The sequence below is a fragment of the Entamoeba invadens genome (genome assembly GCF_000330505.1).
Source record: "Entamoeba invadens IP1 unplaced genomic scaffold scaff_1105074724993, whole genome shotgun sequence".
NCBI classification, from domain to species: Eukaryota; Evosea; order Mastigamoebida; family Endamoebidae; genus Entamoeba; species Entamoeba invadens.
Window position 1 is genome coordinate 104,192 of NW_004440356.1, and position 18,460 is coordinate 122,651.

Below are 18,460 nucleotides of genomic sequence, written 5' to 3' on the forward strand. Positions count from 1 at the left end.
TGACGAATTAATTAGTCGGTCTTTTAAAATTTTACTTAATTTTAAGATATTGTCAAAAATATATTGAAGGTGAACTGAAAATCTATTTTTAATGGAAAATGTAGTACATGTGCATTTATTTAAACAATACCAAAAAACAAAAAGACCAAACCTGCAACTGTGATGGTTTTTGATAATTCAACCAATTTTTGGATGTATCATATTTATTGTGTTGCTCGTTGAAAACAACACCTCTTTTGTTTAATTAACTCCTTATGTTTCTCGTTTCCTTCAAGTTCTTGATTTATGGATATTTGGTAGGATTAAAAAAGAATGTCTTCTTTAAAAGCGAACGACAGTTTTGTAAATTATTTTTTTTTCAAGAAGAAGTCGAGAATGAAAACTTGGATGGTAATTTGTTTTGGAAAGATAAATAACCAGGTTTTACAATATTGAACTCAGAAAAAGGCATTTTAGGACCAAAAGATAATAAGTAAAAAAGAAACCACTGTTTTAAGATTGGAAATGTCTTTTAAACCAATTAAAATGACAAAAATTGATTCAATGTGATATCATTTATTTATTTTTTTTTTCAATGTTGTTTGTGTTATTTTTAATGTTTTTATAATTATAGTATAAAATGATAAATTTTAGTTTCTTTAGACCATTTGTCGTGTTTTCATTGCTTTTAACAGGTGACAATATTTGTTTTCAATTGTTTAAACACACGATAAAAACTTTATAAACTTTGAATAAAAAGTTTTACGTCGATACTCCAGATAAACAAATTATACTGATAGTTGATATCTTTAGTTCATTAAATTTGTCCATCAACAAAAGTATACCAACATAGCCTGTTTTGCAATTTGAACACATGTTTGTTTTGTTTTTATTAGTAAACTTGACATCAATTCGTTAAATGAAAAAAAATGTTGACATTACAACAGAACAACTGTCTTAATATTGTGAACTTATAATAGTAATTAAATTTCTACAACCAATTGAACAATAACCAAAAATGCTTATTTAGTTTTAAAATTTTAAGGATTCTTTAAAATTAAACATAATTTAATTAACTGTGGTTTTTACACAAATTTGTTTTATAACTGCAAATATTTACAAAATACAAATTATTAACTACAATCAAAAGAAAAAGTGGGATGCTATATAAATTTAAATTTATTTGGGTGTTTTTCATTTTATTAATTATTTAATACTTATCACTACAGTTTGAAGAATTAGCAACCTAACGTGAATGAGCCATTTTATGGTTTTTTATATAGTTTCATTTGAAATTTGTTTTTTATTTTAAAAATAAATAAATTCTTATTTATTTATTCTTAAATAAAGAATAAACAAAAAATGTTTGAATAACAAAAACTATAAAAAAAACAAAATGTCAAAAAATGACAGAAAAAAGAAAGGCTTTAAGTTTTCCAGAAATCAAAATGAACGCTTTATCTTCGTGTATAAACACTCCTATGGAAAGAGGAAAGGTCAAAAAACTACTCGAAACAATAAAAAATAAGAATCATTAAAACAATCTTTATTGGAGTCTTTGACAATGACAGAGCAAATCAAATTACTTTTAAATAATACTTATTTTCTCTAACAATTATGAGTAAACTATTGGCATCACTCCTCAAACATTTTCCGATCATTTAAAGAAACATAAAACTGTTGATCCAGATTGGCATTTTCGTAAAATATCAAAAAGAATGAATAAATTTATTTAAAAACTTGTATTATTGTGTTCAAAAATAGGTTAACGAATTTGCTTATAATAAACACGGGTGAAAAAATTGATCCTTTCTTCAAAATATCACACAATGATTTAAGAGGACACATGGAACATTTTCACGATTGCGTGAAAATAAAAGCAGTGCTAGATGAATTTAAAAAAATCAGCTTGATTTCATCCATATTTACGACAATTACAAAGCATTGAAGTTGTTCAATGGAATACTAGCAGCACTTTTTTGGTGTAGATTAAGTTGGTTTTTCTGATTGGATGGATAACACAACACATTTGATTATGTTACCAAAGAGAAGTATGAAAAACTCAAGGATTCGGAAGAAGTTAAACTTGGAGTGTCTCATTCATGCAAACGTAGCAAGTGTATAGCTTGTGTTTCTCTTGATGGTGCTTTTTGTTACTCCAGTAATTGAAGTTCCAAACAAGAATATTATTCTGATCTTGAAGCGGACATTCCTGGTTGGTCATTTTATTATACCAAAACGGGGTTCGTCAGTGGAACAATTTTAAATTGTGGTTAGTTAACCATTTCATATTACATATAAAAAGGACAAAAAGATTGTTGAATTTTGAAAACGAAACGGCTGTTGTTGCAATTGACAATTTCACGGGTCATATTAGTAGTGAAATGACCTAGTTTGTATATCAACCCAATGTTGTTTTTCATCACTTCATTCCTCATTCTATCCATCTTGTCCAGTCCTCAGATTTATGTTTTTGTGGGTTGCCAAGCAAGCCGTTAATACAAAAGGTTCAATAATAATTGAAGAAAGGTCACTGCCCCCAATCCCAACTAGCACAATTGAACAAGAAGATGAGTTTTAGAAATGTTTGAGTGATTGGATCTGAAAGTTGAGTGAAAAAGATGGAAGACTATGCAATTCATTGAGAACTTCTAACAAATTAAGAGAACCAACTGGTATGCCAATAACATATCACGCAAAGAAAATGTTGGAAGTTATGGAATCAATGAGACCAAGAAGATAATAGTAGCTTTGTTCAATAGGTCTGGTGTTGTTGGTGTTAATTTGGGTTGAGTGAAGCGAATGTTTGTTTCGTAAAAAGGAAGCAAGTTGTATACTCCAAGAAGTTTGATTAATAACAAATTTTATTTTAATAAATTAAATTATTATTTTATCGTTATTTAACAATTTCTAATATTTTATAATATCAATAATTACAATTAATAGTTTTATTTTGTATAATATAAATATTATATTTATTAACTATTTATTTCTATACTATACATTTTAATATTTTATAGTTTTGTTGTTAACTATCGTTTTAAGTAGAATAACGACCGCGGCAAAAAGTCACCATCTGTAAAGAAAAGGTTTTGGAGATCGAAAAAACAAACATAACTATGAATTTTACTAAAACTACTTTATTTTTGGCATAAAAACAAATAAATTTTACCCCTTTTCATTTTAAAATGCATTTTTGGGACAAGATCCAAATTTTTCCCTGTTCCGTGATAGACCCTGATGCAATCCAATTCTGTGACACAAAAAAAATGATAAGAAAAACACAATTTATTTCTGAAAACAACCCAATAAATAGTTTGTCTCGTTGATGACTTTTTGGAGCTCTTCCATTTGGGCCATGATCTACAAAGTCGGTATGTTCGCCATAAGTTGTTAATTGTTTAAAGAAAACAAACGTTGTTTTTGGAATTATCGTCGGTGTACACATAAAGTGCTTTTTGACAGGTAAGATACGCCACCTTTGCAATTTGCAATGTTTTCATGTAACTTTCCTTCAACTCTGCTTGTATTTGTTCAGTGTTTTGAACTGAATCCAAGTCGTCGACATGACTTGATGCAGAGATTTCCTGGACAACATCACCATCATAGTCCCAAGGTGGTACGTCGTTGTTGATTTTAACAGCGCCCTTGTCGTCTGAAAGTGTGAAAAAGTCTTTGTTGTTGAACTGTTCATTAAGAGTTTTAACCCATTGTTCTTGTGGAGCTCTGAATTGCTCCAAATTTTGAAAGAAGTACCAATGGTCCACCACAAAGGACAACACATCTCTATTAATTGTGAAAAAGTCTTGTTTCCCCATCTTTCTCTTGAGCGAGAACATGATAACTCGAGCAATGAAAAGCCATTGAAATGGTTGTGGTTGTTGAAGTAGCATCTGTTGCTTGTCACACAACGGACAAAAACAGAGGCGAAGACACATTGATGGTTGTCCCATCTGTTGGTTTATTTGTTGATTCACTTGTTGTCCAATTTGTGGGTTCGCCTGTTGCGGAATTTGTTGTTGGTACTGTTGTGGTTGTTGTCCCTGTGTAAAAGTCTGGGTACCGGGAGTTGTTTGGTAGTTTCCATAAAACTCATACTCGGGCTGTGGTGGAGGTGGTGGTACAGAACCGTTCATTTTTACTATAGTTTTTAAAGATTTTATTTAGTTCTTTTCGCTCTTTTTTTTCGTCTTTTCATATTTATGTTTTTCCCAGAATTAACGTTATTATTACTACTATTTTTTCGGGTTTTTTTTGTATTTTTATTTTGAAAATGACAAAATCGTCGGCAAAAGTGATGAAAACTACATAAGTTTTTTGTTAATTTGCAAATTATTGTATAGTACAATAAACAATAATTAAACTATACCCCTCCTTATGCCGCAAAACCATCCAAACAGATAAATGTGTACCAAATACAAGTACAGGGCGCAATTGAAAAATATTTTTTGCAGTTTAGCAAAGAAATTGGGTTTGTTCAAAGTTCGTTTAAAAAGCGTCCAGAACACAGAGAATCTAAAGATAAAAAGGAGAAACCTGAAAAATTCGAAAAGAAGTGGTCTGGCATGTGGGATGACTCGAGTGATATGTTACTTTGTACTGAAGAACTTGAAGATAAAGATCATAAACATTTGAAAAACAACAGTTTGCTTCAATACTTTTGGAGAGCAAAAAAGAAATGAAGTCTTCAAAAGAAAAAACAGTATGCCAAAAATACAAATAGAATCAAAACAGCCAACATCTTTTGGGTTCAAAAAAGTGTATTCAATCACTCGACCGGAGTCAGTGCAAAGAAGTGGAACTATCAGTGTCACGAGTCTAGCGTGTTCAGAGGGAAAAGAAATTACGAAGCCATTGAAGTAAAGTCTCTTCGAAAGAAAGATTTTATATTTAAAGCTCTTTTAAATCGAGGCAAAAAACAAAGGCCAACAACTGAATTGAAATAGATCAAATTCTTAAGACAAACTCCATTGAGAAGAAAGGAGAGAAGTTTTTGGTTAACGCGAAGTAATTTAACAAGTTAATGTCAATAGATCAAGAATACTACCTGTTGAATACTCTATTTTGTAAATACTATTTATTGTGTCTATTCTATTTTAAGTTTGGTTCATGCTATAATGTTTTAATTAATTAACTATACTTTATACCAGAACAGTGAATTGACACATTTACATTCATCTACCAACCTAACCACTAAACCAATTTTTAATAATTATTTATAATTCATTTTACTACTTTCCTTTTCTACTAATTCCCTTATATATAATAGCAAAATTGGTATTTATTTACAGTTACTATTTTTATTGGTTTTACTATATTTATAATATTAAAAAATAAGTGGTCAAATCCCGAAATATTAGAAGAGAATTTGAATACACTTTCAACAGTAAGTGTTAAAAGTAAATTATTTTTTTTTAACTTGTTTAATTTTTATTATTATTATTTATATATAATACATTTACTATTATAATTACTAAAAAAAATAAACTGTAAAAATGGTATTTTAATGATTAATTAATACTAATTTATATAGGGACCTACATTGACCACCACCACCACCTCTTAAAATAGATTTATTTTTTCTATTTCGAATCATATTCAAATTAAAATTATAGTAAATAGGAAACTGGGATAATATTAGGTCTGGTTCCCGAATTCAAAAAATGCCGAAAATTCACCTCGAGTTAGTGGAAACCGAGAAAGACGGAGCATTGAAAAGAAGGCTCATAAAGACGCACTCAAACAGTCTGTTTGTGCACCGTTTCACCCACTTTCCAAGTCCTCCCTTGGCGCGGATCCCCCCCTGACCCCCCCGCAAGCGGGGGGGAACCACATCCGCGTCCACACAGTACGGACAAGGAAAGTGGGTGACATGGGGACGCACAAACAGTAACTGAAAAATGGACTTCCTCAAAAAACACTCGCGGCAAATATTTTTTTTTGGTAAAGGTGGTGGTCAATGTAGGTCCCAATTTATATAAGGAAAAAATCTCTTCTCCCAAAAAATGAACTTTTATTAACGAAAGATGTCTCAAACAACAAACGAAACAATGTACACACAATTATCCATATATAACGTACTTGACCGATTAAGTGGTGGGTCATGGAAGCTTTCAAATGAACAAAAGAAAGAACTTCAAAAAATTAAAAATGAAAAGAAACCAAGAACCAACATTGCTCAAGAGATTCACAGTAGTGAAATATTGGTTTTTAATCTTATAAATGACAAAATAGATAGTCTTGAAGAACAAATTAAAGACTTGAAAAATCAGAACGAAACTCTGCAGAATGAAAAGGAGGAAGTTGTGAAGAAAAATGAAGAGATGCAAAAGGATATCAACAGATACATATATATGGATGAATTGATGGACGACCTAGAAAAAGGTTACCAAAATGATACCACACAACTAACTGACACTATGAACAAAACTTACTGAAGAAAAAGAACATAACGCTAAAATTCTAGCTGAAGAAAAGGAATATCACGCCAAAGAAATCCGATCCCGCTGTGACAAAAATGAAAAGAAGATCAAAATGTTGCAAAATCTCATCAACCAATTAAGAGGACCACATTCTCACAGCAAAGAGTTCAAATAATGAATAATATGATTGATTGTGTGTAATTTAATAATTGATTAAATAATTGGGTTAATAATAGTTTGGCAAACTGCTGTTATAATTCTTAACTGTAAGTACAATATTACTTTAGTTAAATATTTTAAATATTTCTTTTAATTCATACCACTTAAAATACAAACACATATGAACAATAATTTGGAATTATTATTTTATTTTGTTATCGAAACACTCAGTACTTTTCATTTTATATTATATAAATTATTATAAGTTTTTATTATTATTGAATATAACTCAACTCAAAAAGTGAATGAATTAACAGCACGACTTTTTTTGTACAACTTCGGCTTTTACCATGCTCACACGTTCGTCTTTTTCTTCTTGAGGTGGTTCTATAATTTTAAAAAAGTTGAGCATAATCTCAGCGAGTTTTGTAAACATTTTGTCAACATTTGTACCCTCCTTTGCTGAAGACTCCAAATATAACATGTCATTCTCTCGTGCAAAATTTTCTGCTGATTCTTGCTGAATTTGTCTTGCCATCGATAAGTCGCTCTTAGAGCCTATGAGCATCACACGACAATCAGGGCTCTCTTTTTTGATGAGTTCAAACCAATTCACTATGTTTTTAAAACTATCGACGTTTGTGATGTCATAAACGAGAAAGCACCCGTGACTCCCTTTGAAATACGTGGTTACAATTGCTTTAAATCTTTCCGACCCTGCTGTGTCCCACTACATGTGATATTTTATATTAAAAAGTGAGTAATAAAAAACGTCGTCAATGACTCCAGTTATTTTGATTCAATATTGTTATAATAAAATTTAATACCACAGTGTGTGACAAACCATTTGGAGCTTTATTTGCTTTTTATCTATTTCTATCGTCTTAAACTTGAAATCGACTCCGATCGTTGGGACATAAACGGGGTTAAACGCATCATCTGTATATCGGCATAACAGTGAAGTCTTTCCCGTTCCGTAGTCTCCAATTAAAAGGACTTTAAAAATAAGTTCGTTGCTTTTTATGAGTGTTGTCGATGCTCGTTGTGCCGCCATTGTTGTAAAACAAAATGAAGACACTCATTTTTAAATAATATTTATATTATACTATTCAATTAGTTGAATAGTTTTTTTTTCATAACACCAAAGACTCGATTTTTTCACAAGCAAATCGATATTATTAAATAATAAATCTGGATATTATTTTCAGGTGATTTTATCTTTACATACTATGACTTTTTTACTTAACATAATACTTGTATGATAGTGTCTTTTTCTCAACAAATAGAACTTTAAAAACAATGAATGTCCCTCTTAATTCTTATCGATTTTTTTGAGGCGGATACCTTGCAACTGTGCCATCCCAAGCCCTGGCATCATTTGTTGTCCTCCAATGGGTTTCTTAGGTTTAATCTCTTCAGCACTACCTTCTGTAGTTGTCTCTGTCTTCGATGTTGTCGGTGTTGTGTCATCTGCTTCCACATGCACAACATCTTCTTCCTTTAAGTCCTTAGACCCAACTTTAAACGCATTTTTTGTGGCTTTTTTTCGTCCTTTTCCGCCTCGAGCCACTCGGTGGGTTGACTTTGGCACTGAACTCTCTTCAACTTCCAAAGCTTTAGACGAACTAAGATCGCCTGTCGTCTTCACGTCGAGTTTAGTGAATTCTGGCACGTTTGTATTCTCTTTGATTTCTTCTTTTGGTGATTCGATGTTGAATTCTTCGATTTTTGGTTCTTCTCTCTTGTCTTCTGAAGAGTCTGTAGCTTCCGATTTGTCCTCCAAAAGTTGTGAAAGGGAGTTTGAAATATCTTTGGAACGGGGTTCAGACTTTTGCTCTTCTTGTGTCTTTTTCTTCAATCGCATCGACAGTCTTCGGCTTGGTTTCTTAGCTGAAAGACTGACTCGGGGCTCCTTTGGAGTTTGAACTTCTTCTGTGACTTCCTCAGTCGCGACTTCAGGTACACTCTCAACAACGTTTTTGTCGACTTCGCCGACCTTTTTTGGTTGTTTCGATTCCAAGAAATTGGCTTCTCGTGTTGAACTTTGAGTAATTGAAATGGCGAAGTCCGTTTTCTTCATTTCTTTACGAATTGGTGTGATTTGCTGTTTCACATAGTCGTCGAGTTGTTTCTTCTTTTCTTCGTCGCCGATACTCGATCGGTCGATCTCACTGACTTGTCGAAGGATTTTGAGTGCTTGTTGGACGAATAAGAATCGCCCATCTCTTCGAATTGAGTTGTCGTTTATCAAGTCTTCGTTGGCGTTGAGCACGTCAATCACCTTCTGAATTTTTTCTCTCGCGCTGTTTTTCTCAACCGGAAGAACAAGGCGGATGATTCGCCCATTGTACTTTCTTGCAATTTGATTCACACAATCTACACACACGTTTTTCACTAATTTTCTTTCATCTATAATGGCCTGGACTAACGTGTCAATCGCTACAACAAACCGAATGTTATTTTTAATCTCACCGAGTCGCACATAAAACCGTTCAAAGTCTTGTAATGGTGAGATGAAAGTCATTGGAAACACATTCTCGTCACCTCTGCCCTCATTATTCTTTTCACTTAAAAATACACCGACTTTGACGTTACAGATCTTTTTCAGTTCAACTACAGTCTTAACGTCTTGTTGCACCATCTCATATGGTTTGTTCTTTACATCAGAAACCATATATTGCATGAAACTAATATACCGATTCTCCTTTCTAAGTTGGGGAAGAACAACTGCAGTGTGTGAATCTATTTCCCATTTATCCACTTTTTCAACCCAATTCTTCTTGTTATTTTCTTTGTTAATATCCAAATTTGCTTTAATGTTTGCGACTATACTTTGCTCAGTCAAATCCACTTTTTGTTCCCGCATTACCTTTCCTATTTCCTTCATTGGGACGTCGTCTTCATTAAAAATGAACTCCAAGTGTTCCGACAGATTTGGCAAAGCAGACAAAAACCTTTGACGTGCGTCTCCACACGGATTTTCACTGACATCCAATTCACACAAACATTTCAAGAGTTTGAAGCAGTCCTTATCTTTGTCAGTAAAATGCAAATGATTCTTCCGAATCGACAAACACTCGAGTCCTTCAAATGCTTGGAACCCATCTAAGCTTTCAAAGTCATTACAATCAACAAAAAGATTTTTAAGATATGGCGTGCAGTACAAGTAGCATTGGTACAATTTGTTGTTATTCAATATTAAAGTGTCTAATTTGAGTTCCTCCACATTTTCAATAATTTTGATTTCATTCTTCGACAAGTCTAACATCTGCAGCTTCGGGTACAACTTCAAGCTGAACACCCCAACTGGAATTTCTCGTATTTTGCACCCCGTGATGATCAATTTCTTCAGACGTTTCCACACCACTTCTTGTGTACTTCCCAAAAAGATTTCTAAGTTCCGAATTTGGCAGCTTGTGACATTCAATTCGACAAGACTGTCTCCAAGTCCTGGCGTTCCCAAGTCGACAAATACCTGGTCCAAATTTCTTAATACAAATCGTGTTATTCGACACGACGAGACAAACCCAATTGGAAGTTTAATCATTTCTTTCCATTGATTGTCCGAGTACATGTCAACCTTTTCTGGGACAATAGTTACGTGCCGTAAGTCTCTTAAAAAGTCTGCATACGCCTCTTTGTTCCCAAAACACGGATGAGAAAATCCATTCAATAGCATGACAAGGGGTGGCGTTAACTCAATATCACCCGTTTTGCTTGCTGTGATACTTTTAATGAACGAGTCGAGGTACCGTCCAATTTCCTGGCTCAGTGCAGACATTGTTTTCTTAGAATTTTATAGTCTTTTTCGAGTTCAATTCGTCTATTTTTGCTTAGTACACGTCCTTCAAAACTATGTATGAAATTTATAATATTATTTTAATTCTTTTCTAACTTATTTCTAATATTATTGTCTTCTCTTCTTGACACCATTTCTCATTGAAACTTCCTCAAAAATGAATTTAAATACTTGGAGATACACCTCCACTTCGTTTAGTTCAGCCAGTGCTTTTGTACCCATTCATTCACTACGGTGATGTCTACAGTCTCCGCTATTTCACGTATCTTCGGCATCTTTTCAATGTCATCTAAGTCGATGACACACCCAAGTGGCGGGTCAAACCGTAACCACCTGTCCCCAAGATACAAATCGCCCTCTTTCACTGTCCAACTCCTCTAAATCAATGAGTACATTGTTGTGTATAACTGTATATTGGTATGCAAATGCTGAAGAAACAAACTATCGAATAAAAGAATGTGTCACTGATTTTGACAGCCCATTGCATTACACCTCCCTTCCCTATTTTGGTCGAATCAATGTAATATGGGTCCGGCTTACCAGCAGACAGTGAGAAGCACGACACTCTTTTGGGGTCCAAATTAAGCCCATTGATGCCAAATAAATACCCCCAAGACAGTCCAACAGGGGTGTTATTCAGCATACCCCCATCCACGTACATTTGGTATGGTTCAAAATACGTTGGTGCAGCCGATGACCTCAAGCAAATGTCACTCAGCCTCTCTTCTTCATATCCTTTTTGTAAGTTAGTGAAGCAAACTGCCTCGCACTCTCGATTTTCCGAGGTAGAGTCTATTCTAAAAGAATCGACCAAGAAGTGTCTCTTAATGTCTTTGATTTTGGTTTCACCAAGTGTGTATTCCAATATGGCTTTTAACACACTTGTTTTGTATTTACATTCAGTCACATTGATTTTGGATCGTACAAAAACATTCTCAGAGATGATTTGTAACAGATCCGCACACGTCTCTGGAGCATATCCCACAGCCAGAAATGACACTAAAATGGACCCTACAGAGCATCCACAGAGTAAGTCGATACTCTTCAGAAAGTCTTTGTTTTGCGCCAAAATACGAGCGATGATAATCGACTCTAAGACACCTTTGATTCCCCCTCCGTCGACACTAAACACGTGATACATCTTGCTTGGATCATATGGTTTCTCTTGAAGTAAGTCATTCATTTCTTTGTTCATAGTCACCTCATCAATTTGTTGGAAGATGGCTTGAAGACTTGTGTTCTTCTTCTCTTTCTTCTCTTTAGTACTTTCTGTTGTGCGGTGATATCTCCACTCTTCAAGCTTCTTCTCAATACTCAACTTCTGTTCTATAGTCCTCTTTTTGGCTTCTTCGTAACGTTCTTTCAATGTAAGCTTCTTCCCTCCATCTTTTAGTGTCGGAGAGACTTCACCCACCTCTATCGCAATGTCATCACGATCATTAAGAATTTCATAGATGTCACTATTACCAGACTCTAATGCACAGGAAGCAGGGGTCAGTCCATTCAAACTCTCAACAGACTTGTTTGCACCATATTTCATAAGTAACAAGACTAATTCTAAGTCCCCACTTCTCGCTGCAACGTGCAAAGGAGTCTCCCCTACATTGTTTTTGTCTTCTAGTAAAAATGCGTTTGTTTTGATGAGCGAAGTGATGACTAAAAGTCTTCGAGGGACCGGATATTTGCAGACGTAGTGCAAAATATTGTTTCCTTCTGTTGTCTTTGTGTTCACCCCAACTTTATCAACTATTTTCTGGACTAATACGCTGAGACTCGAAACGGCTACAAACAGTGGTGTCTCTCCCAAACTATTAATTAAAGAAAGGTACTCAGGCTTTTTTGATATAATATGTTCCATTAAGAGGTCTTTGTTGTGCCCGAAAATGTAAAAGACTAAACCTTTGAAATAAAGTTCTTTCTCCATCTCAGGTAAGTAATCCTTGGCTATGTTTTGGTCTGAGTTTATCATTGAAATCGACTTTTGGAGACTTATGTGATTCTCAACTTCCATTAATTCCTCAATGATTTCAAGTTTTATGAATTATCATTTTTGTGTGTTAGATACTATACCATATGATATTAATTATAATTTACTATTGTTTATTAGTATTAAATATTATAATATATTATAATTATTTAATACTAATATTAAATATAATAATTATAATACTAACATTATTAATTAAAGAAATAATTTATTTTGTAAATTACTATATTATTACTATTAATTATTATTATTATTAAATCACTCGTAATAACTCATTAGTAATTATATAAACTAATTTTATCGGCATATTTTGACATATTTTAATTTTTTTTTGCTTTTAAGAAGTAAAAAAATATGACAATTATAACCTTCTAAAAATAAGGAATCAAATTATAAACTCGATAATTCCCGAAATTTAGGTTGCTTGAATTTTATTCAATACTATTGGAATTGTGAAAAAAACAATAACACTAAAAATATAAAAAAATAATAACAAAAGAATAACAAAATATGAAAAGAGAGAAATAGATTGAAAGATTAACTTAAATTTTATATTGTGGTGGTAGATGGTTGACAAGGCCGTAGACATACCAATCGACCAAGTGACGGAAATCAAAACGACGATTTCTCTTGAAGAAATCATCGCGAAGAAATACAAAAAGTTGGGTACTATAGGGACGTTCGAGGAGGGAATCACATACAAAGCAAAGACGATAGCGAGCGGAAATTTTGTGACTGTCAAAGAGTATGAAGAAAACATTGAAGGCATTCAACAACACTGTCTTCGCGAAATAGCGCTCCTCAAACAAATTAATCACAAGAATATAGTCCAACTCCTTGACTATTCATACACGTCGGAGGGATCGTACATGGTCTTCGAATACGCGGAAAAGAACTTGGAGACGTACATCGAGAACTTCAACGGGGCTTTGCCCCTCCAGACGATCAAAACTATAACCAAGCAACTTCTTGAAGCAGTGGCCTATTTACACACACATCGCATTCTCCATCGAAATATAGAACCCGCCAACGTGTTAATATGCCAACAACAAACAGTCAAACTCGCAAATTTCACGTACGCGCGACAAATCGCGATTCCTTTGCGAGACTACACGTACGAAGTTGTCGCTAAGTGGTATAAAGCGCCCGAGTTGTTACTCGGAGCGAAAGCGTATGGGACTGGAATAGACATGTGGGCGGTCGGGTGTGTGATTGCGGAAATGGTCAATGGGAAACCGTTGTTCCAAGGAAACGCGCTGATAGAGCAAGTATTTATGATCTTCGAATTACTTGGAAAGCCGAATGAAAAGACGTGGGAGGGTGTAACTCATATGCAGTACTGGAGCGATTTGTTACCCAATTTCAGTGGGACAGGTGTCGAAAACATTTGTGGGAAAGCGGGAAGTGATGGTGTTGACTTGATTAGTAAAATGCTTGTATGTGATCCAAGTCAACGGATTGAAGCTAAAGATGCACTTAAACATACTTTTATCAAGTGTTTTAGTGAGTGAATTGATTGTTTGTTATACTATTAGTTACTTCTAGTTATTTAATTGTTTCATTACTACTTATAATTATTGGCTATAATTATTTATTATAATGAACTATATTTCCATTTTCAATCCACATATTGAAAAAATTAGTATGATGCTAGTATTTTAATTATACAATATAGTTTGACAAGATAAAGTTTCACACAAGAAAATTATAGTATAAAAATAATAAAAGAGTTTTTTATTAATTTATTCTAATATTATATTAATAAAAAATGGATTATAACTAAAAAGACTGTTAAAGTGAAAGTCGATGGAAAAAAGTCGAAAAAAATGAGTTTTTCAATACCATTTTGTATGAAAAAGAAAAATGAAACAAAAGCCATTAAAATATAGTAAGATGGACTCAATTCTTTCTTTCATGTATAAAGGATATAGTAAAGAATAAAGAAATAATTAATAAAAACAGCAAGAGGAACTCGAAAAAGACAGACATGTCGATTGCATTGGAAGACACACCGAAAGACATTCTGAACAAATACCCGGGGATGTTGCAAATCTCACAAACACAATCGACACGGTACACCGCACTGAGGAAACTCCCCGACGCGTTTCTGAAGGTCGGAGCCGTTGCGGCAGCCGACAAACTGTCTGAAGCGATCTTCCGGCTTTTGGTCAACCCCGACACGGAAAAGACGTTTGTCGATGCGATCATACAAACACTCCCACACTTGATTAAAGTACTTATGACAAATTCTGACGCAAATTCAAACACGAAAAATCGGTGCATCCAATGCTTCATTCAACCGCTGTCAGAGTTTTTGGTTGGAGGAGAAAGTTCTGTGATGGTGAAGACATCGGCGGCAAGAGCACTGATTGCGTCGTACCGGTTTTTGGACGACAACACGTTCAGGTTTTATTTCATTCCCGTTGTTCGTGGGTCGTTCACGGAACAGGAGTTCCAAGAAACGACGGTGGCGGATGTTGTTGTAGGGATCATGCCGAGGCTAGTGAAAGAAGACTTTGTGTGGGTGTCGAAAGGGATCACTACGTATTACATCAGTGAGAACTCGACGGTGAGAAGAGAGTCACTTAAAGTGATTAGTGCGTTTGCGCAAATGCTAAGCCCCGAGGAGATGAAAATGTTCTTGTTTGACACGGTGAGTAAAATAACACAAGACGATGTGTGGATCATTCGCAGAGACTACGTGAAGTCATACATTCGAGTTGTATCGAAATTTGGGTTGGAGGAGAATTTGGTGCTGTACGAGAACTACTTGCACTTGTTAAAGGACGTTTGTTGTTAACTTCAGTGTGAACGGGAAGATGAAATGACACGAAGAAACATAAATTGGTAGTTGCGAGTGCGGTGGATGTCCTCCCCGTTCTCTTTAAAGACGCTGAATTTGTGAAGTGCGTTGTACAGAAAAGGAACTTCATGGAAGTGTATAAAGAAGCTTCGGCGGATGAGAGCAATTTTGCATCGGAAACCTTTGGAGCGTTCATTAAAATCATTCCGAAGTTGTTAGAGATATTTCCCGACGACGAACAATACATGTTGGAGTTGTACGAGAAACAATCGCTTTCTGTTGAAGAGGTTATGCGGTCGATAGTAGCGATGGACTTTGGGGAGGTCTTAAAGCTTTCAAAAAACAAAGAGATTTTGATTCGTATATTCACGACACTTGCGTATGACATTTCGGAGGGAGTGAAGAGTCAAATCAGAAGATACATTTGCGATATTTTGTTGTTGGACGAGCGCTTTGGAGAGTTGTTCAACAAACTCTTGAGTGAAGGGAATTATCGAACACGGTATCAAATTTCAAAACAATTGCCAACGTTGGTGGGAACGGAGTATTACCTAGACGCGCTTGAGAAATTGGTGATGTCGCCGATGATGGGGGTGAGAGTGGAGGCACTCAAAGAGTTGAGACATTATGTGCAAGACGATGAGGAAAGAAAGGGAAAGATGATAGAAGTGTTTGTTAGGTACTTTAAAGGGAATTGCCAACAACGGCAATGTATGTGCTATGCACTAGAAGCTGCTGGGAAAGGGAGTCCAGTACTTGAGGAAAAGATTATCCCACATTTACTTATTATGCTGAATGACGATGTTTCGAACGTCAGAATATCCGCACTCATTTCACTCGGGAAACTTAGGCATGGTGGACAAGACGTCAAATTTGGGATATCAACACTTCTTAAAGAGGAGAAGGACTTGGACGTAAAAGAGGTGGCAAACAAAGTCTATGAATTGCTCTGTTGATATTATTTGATTTGTTCACATCTTTACTATTGTGTTATTTTAGTATTTATACTTTTAATAATAATTGAATTAATAATTAATTTAATAATTAATTTAATCATTCAATAGTATTTAATTATATAATAGAAAACAACTAGTTTGTTAATAATTTAATTAACTCACTTGAGAAGTAAAGTTAATACCTTATAGTTAGTTAACTATATATTTCGTTAGCTTACTAAACTATAGTTGACTAACAAACTATATTAGAACTAATTCAATTATAATAAATATATGGATTTATTAATTATAATTATAACATTTGTTATATATAACTATATTTTTAATTATTTATTTAACTATATAACAGTATTATTATATATTATAGTTAATTCATATTATTTTATATGATTGTTATATTTTTGATATATTTTCTAAATTATAATAAATTCATATATTTATTATAATTAAGTCAGTTAAAATATAGTTCGTTAGCTAACTATAATTCAGTTGGCTAACCGTGTATATGGTTAACTAACTACATAGTTTTTAGTTTATTTCTCAATTTACTACTTCAAAATGTATAATAAATGAAATAATAAAATTACTATTTTATTAAACAAGTAAGTAAAATAGTAAATATTATAAAATAATTCTAATAAAATTGAATTAAAAAGAAGAAACTAATAATTAATGATAGAAGAACAATAAATTAATAGTAATCTAATTTTTCGTTTGGTTTCTTTTTGAATGTTTAATCATCTGCTGTTTCTTCTTCTTTGGGATCTTCTCCTTTAACTTCTCCCTTCTATTCACACAGTATTCCTTTTTGTGTTCTTTCATTTTCTTTTTCTCCTCGATAATATCACTTTCTCTTTTCGCTCGTTTGGCTTCTTTAAGTTTAGTGACGTACTCGATGTACTCTTCACTGTTCATCTCGTCGACGTTCACTTCACTTTCCTTTTCGATCTCAACAGGTTCACTCCTTCCATCTTCTTTGGAACTTTCCTCTGAAGAGATCTCTTGGCATTCCTTCTGAGTATCTTCTGGGGTACCCACGAGTACCTCGGGCTTAACGTCTTGTACGACTTTTTGTTCCTCTTTTGGTTGGTTGGCTGGTGTGTTTTGCAAGTCTTCTGTGGAAGGGACTTGTGTTTCAGTCTTTTTGTTCTCTTTCTTTTTCTCGGGCCGTTTGTACGTCTTTTTTGCCTCCAGACGAGCTTTTTTCTCCTGTTTCAATTTTTCCTTCATCTCCTTCTTCTCTTTCTTGACTTTCATCTCGTTGATTTCATCCTCCGAAGCAGAATCGTCGTTTGCTACAACTTGAAGGGGAGTCAACTTGATGTGCTTTGGGATGGCATTTGGCAAATAAACAACACCAGTCATTTTCTTTGGTTGGAAGACGTCTCTGAGTGGTTTGTTGAGCTCCTGCAAAGAGTTGGGCAAAAACGAGTTTAAGAAGACAGCGGTGTCCTTCTCCCAATCGACTGAGAATCTTTGCTTAATGATGTCTAAGACACTACTTTCCTTGATCGAAGGGTTTGTTACAAGGTCAAATAAGTCCTTTGGAGACAATGTGTGGACTCCAATTTTGTTATAAAAGTTCGATATATTCACACAGTCCATTCGTAAAAAGTCGTTTGCAGAAGGGTGTGACAATTCTATAGCTTGACCTACATCGATGACATACACTAACCCTTTCCACCATAGTAAGTTGTATTCACTCAAATCAGCATGTACCATATTACACTTGTTATACATCCGATGCATGTCACACACTGTCTGTCGGTACGCTTCATTCTTCTCATCGTCATTCAAAGGCGCATCTTTCAGTCGTGGTGCCGCCCACCCGTCTTCTCCTAAAAACTCCATCACCAACACATTGTTTTTCACTCGTAAAACTCGAGGCGCTGGAATCCCAAAGTCTCCAAGTCGCTTCAAATTGCGCATCTCCTTCTCAGCCCACATTGTCACCATCTTTCGTGGGTTCGACCTACAAAACCCTTTTCGGTATCTGTAGTCTCCTTCCACATATCTTTCTCTATCTTTAAAGATCAGAATCGACGTCTTGAAGATCTTAATCGCAAGTTCAAACTCTTCACCAAACCCGTGATACACATTCGCTTCTTTTCCAGTCGATACAGAGCCATGAAGCTCTTTAATAAGTCCATTTCGAATCATCGTTGCTAAGACAACCCTTGTTCTGTGGTCCAAGACTTGCTCGTTCGTTGCTCTGTCCGACCTGTCCTTTATCTTTGTTGTTGGCGTTGGAATGTAGTTTTCGATGTGCTGTTCCATAGAATGAATGGCCTCTTGTGTAGGGTTGATGCTCTTTTTGGTGTATTCTTGAGGCTTGTCAAACCCTAAAGAAACCCT

General features: G+C 34.5%; 8 protein-coding genes across 8 annotated transcripts; 3 read left to right on the forward strand and 5 right to left on the reverse strand.

Annotated features, from left to right (window-relative positions):
• Positions 1 to 3,380: 3,380 nt before the first annotated feature.
• EIN_424830 (hypothetical protein) lies at positions 3,381 to 4,115 on the reverse strand (the record flags this gene model as incomplete). Its single annotated transcript, XM_004256484.1, has 1 exon — positions 3,381 to 4,115. The coding sequence occupies one exon, from the start codon at positions 4,113 to 4,115 to the stop codon at positions 3,381 to 3,383; it is 735 nt and encodes a 244-aa protein (XP_004256532.1).
• Positions 4,116 to 6,005: 1,890 nt separating this feature from the next.
• On the forward strand, positions 6,006 to 6,576 carry EIN_424840 (hypothetical protein; the record flags this gene model as incomplete). The annotated part of the gene is made up of 2 exons (XM_004256485.1): positions 6,006 to 6,363; positions 6,425 to 6,576. 2 exons carry the CDS (start codon positions 6,006 to 6,008, stop codon positions 6,574 to 6,576), a joined length of 510 nt encoding a protein of 169 aa, XP_004256533.1.
• Positions 6,577 to 6,870: 294 nt separating this feature from the next.
• On the reverse strand, positions 6,871 to 7,614 carry EIN_424850 (hypothetical protein; the record flags this gene model as incomplete). Its single annotated transcript, XM_004256486.1, has 2 exons — positions 6,871 to 7,290; positions 7,405 to 7,614. 2 exons carry the CDS (start codon positions 7,612 to 7,614, stop codon positions 6,871 to 6,873), a joined length of 630 nt encoding a protein of 209 aa, XP_004256534.1.
• Positions 7,615 to 7,872: 258 nt separating this feature from the next.
• Positions 7,873 to 10,341, reverse strand: EIN_424860 (hypothetical protein; the record flags this gene model as incomplete). Its single annotated transcript, XM_004256487.1, has 1 exon — positions 7,873 to 10,341. The coding sequence occupies one exon, from the start codon at positions 10,339 to 10,341 to the stop codon at positions 7,873 to 7,875; it is 2,469 nt and encodes an 822-aa protein (XP_004256535.1).
• Positions 10,342 to 10,553: 212 nt separating this feature from the next.
• On the reverse strand, positions 10,554 to 12,370 carry EIN_424870 (hypothetical protein; the record flags this gene model as incomplete). The annotated part of the gene is made up of 2 exons (XM_004256488.1): positions 10,554 to 10,736; positions 10,802 to 12,370. The coding sequence occupies 2 exons, from the start codon at positions 12,368 to 12,370 to the stop codon at positions 10,554 to 10,556; spliced, it is 1,752 nt and encodes a 583-aa protein (XP_004256536.1).
• Positions 12,371 to 12,912: 542 nt separating this feature from the next.
• Positions 12,913 to 13,857, forward strand: EIN_424880 (cell division protein kinase, putative; the record flags this gene model as incomplete). Its single annotated transcript, XM_004256489.1, has 1 exon — positions 12,913 to 13,857. The coding sequence occupies one exon, from the start codon at positions 12,913 to 12,915 to the stop codon at positions 13,855 to 13,857; it is 945 nt and encodes a 314-aa protein (XP_004256537.1).
• A 476-nt stretch (positions 13,858 to 14,333) lies between these two features.
• Positions 14,334 to 16,105, forward strand: EIN_424890 (hypothetical protein; the record flags this gene model as incomplete). The annotated part of the gene is made up of 2 exons (XM_004256490.1): positions 14,334 to 15,134; positions 15,182 to 16,105. The coding sequence occupies 2 exons, from the start codon at positions 14,334 to 14,336 to the stop codon at positions 16,103 to 16,105; spliced, it is 1,725 nt and encodes a 574-aa protein (XP_004256538.1).
• A 702-nt stretch (positions 16,106 to 16,807) lies between these two features.
• On the reverse strand, positions 16,808 to 18,382 carry EIN_424900 (serine/threonine protein kinase RIO1, putative; the record flags this gene model as incomplete). The annotated part of the gene is made up of 1 exon (XM_004256491.1): positions 16,808 to 18,382. One exon carries the CDS (start codon positions 18,380 to 18,382, stop codon positions 16,808 to 16,810), a length of 1,575 nt encoding a protein of 524 aa, XP_004256539.1.
• Between the last annotated feature and the right edge of the window lie 78 nt (positions 18,383 to 18,460).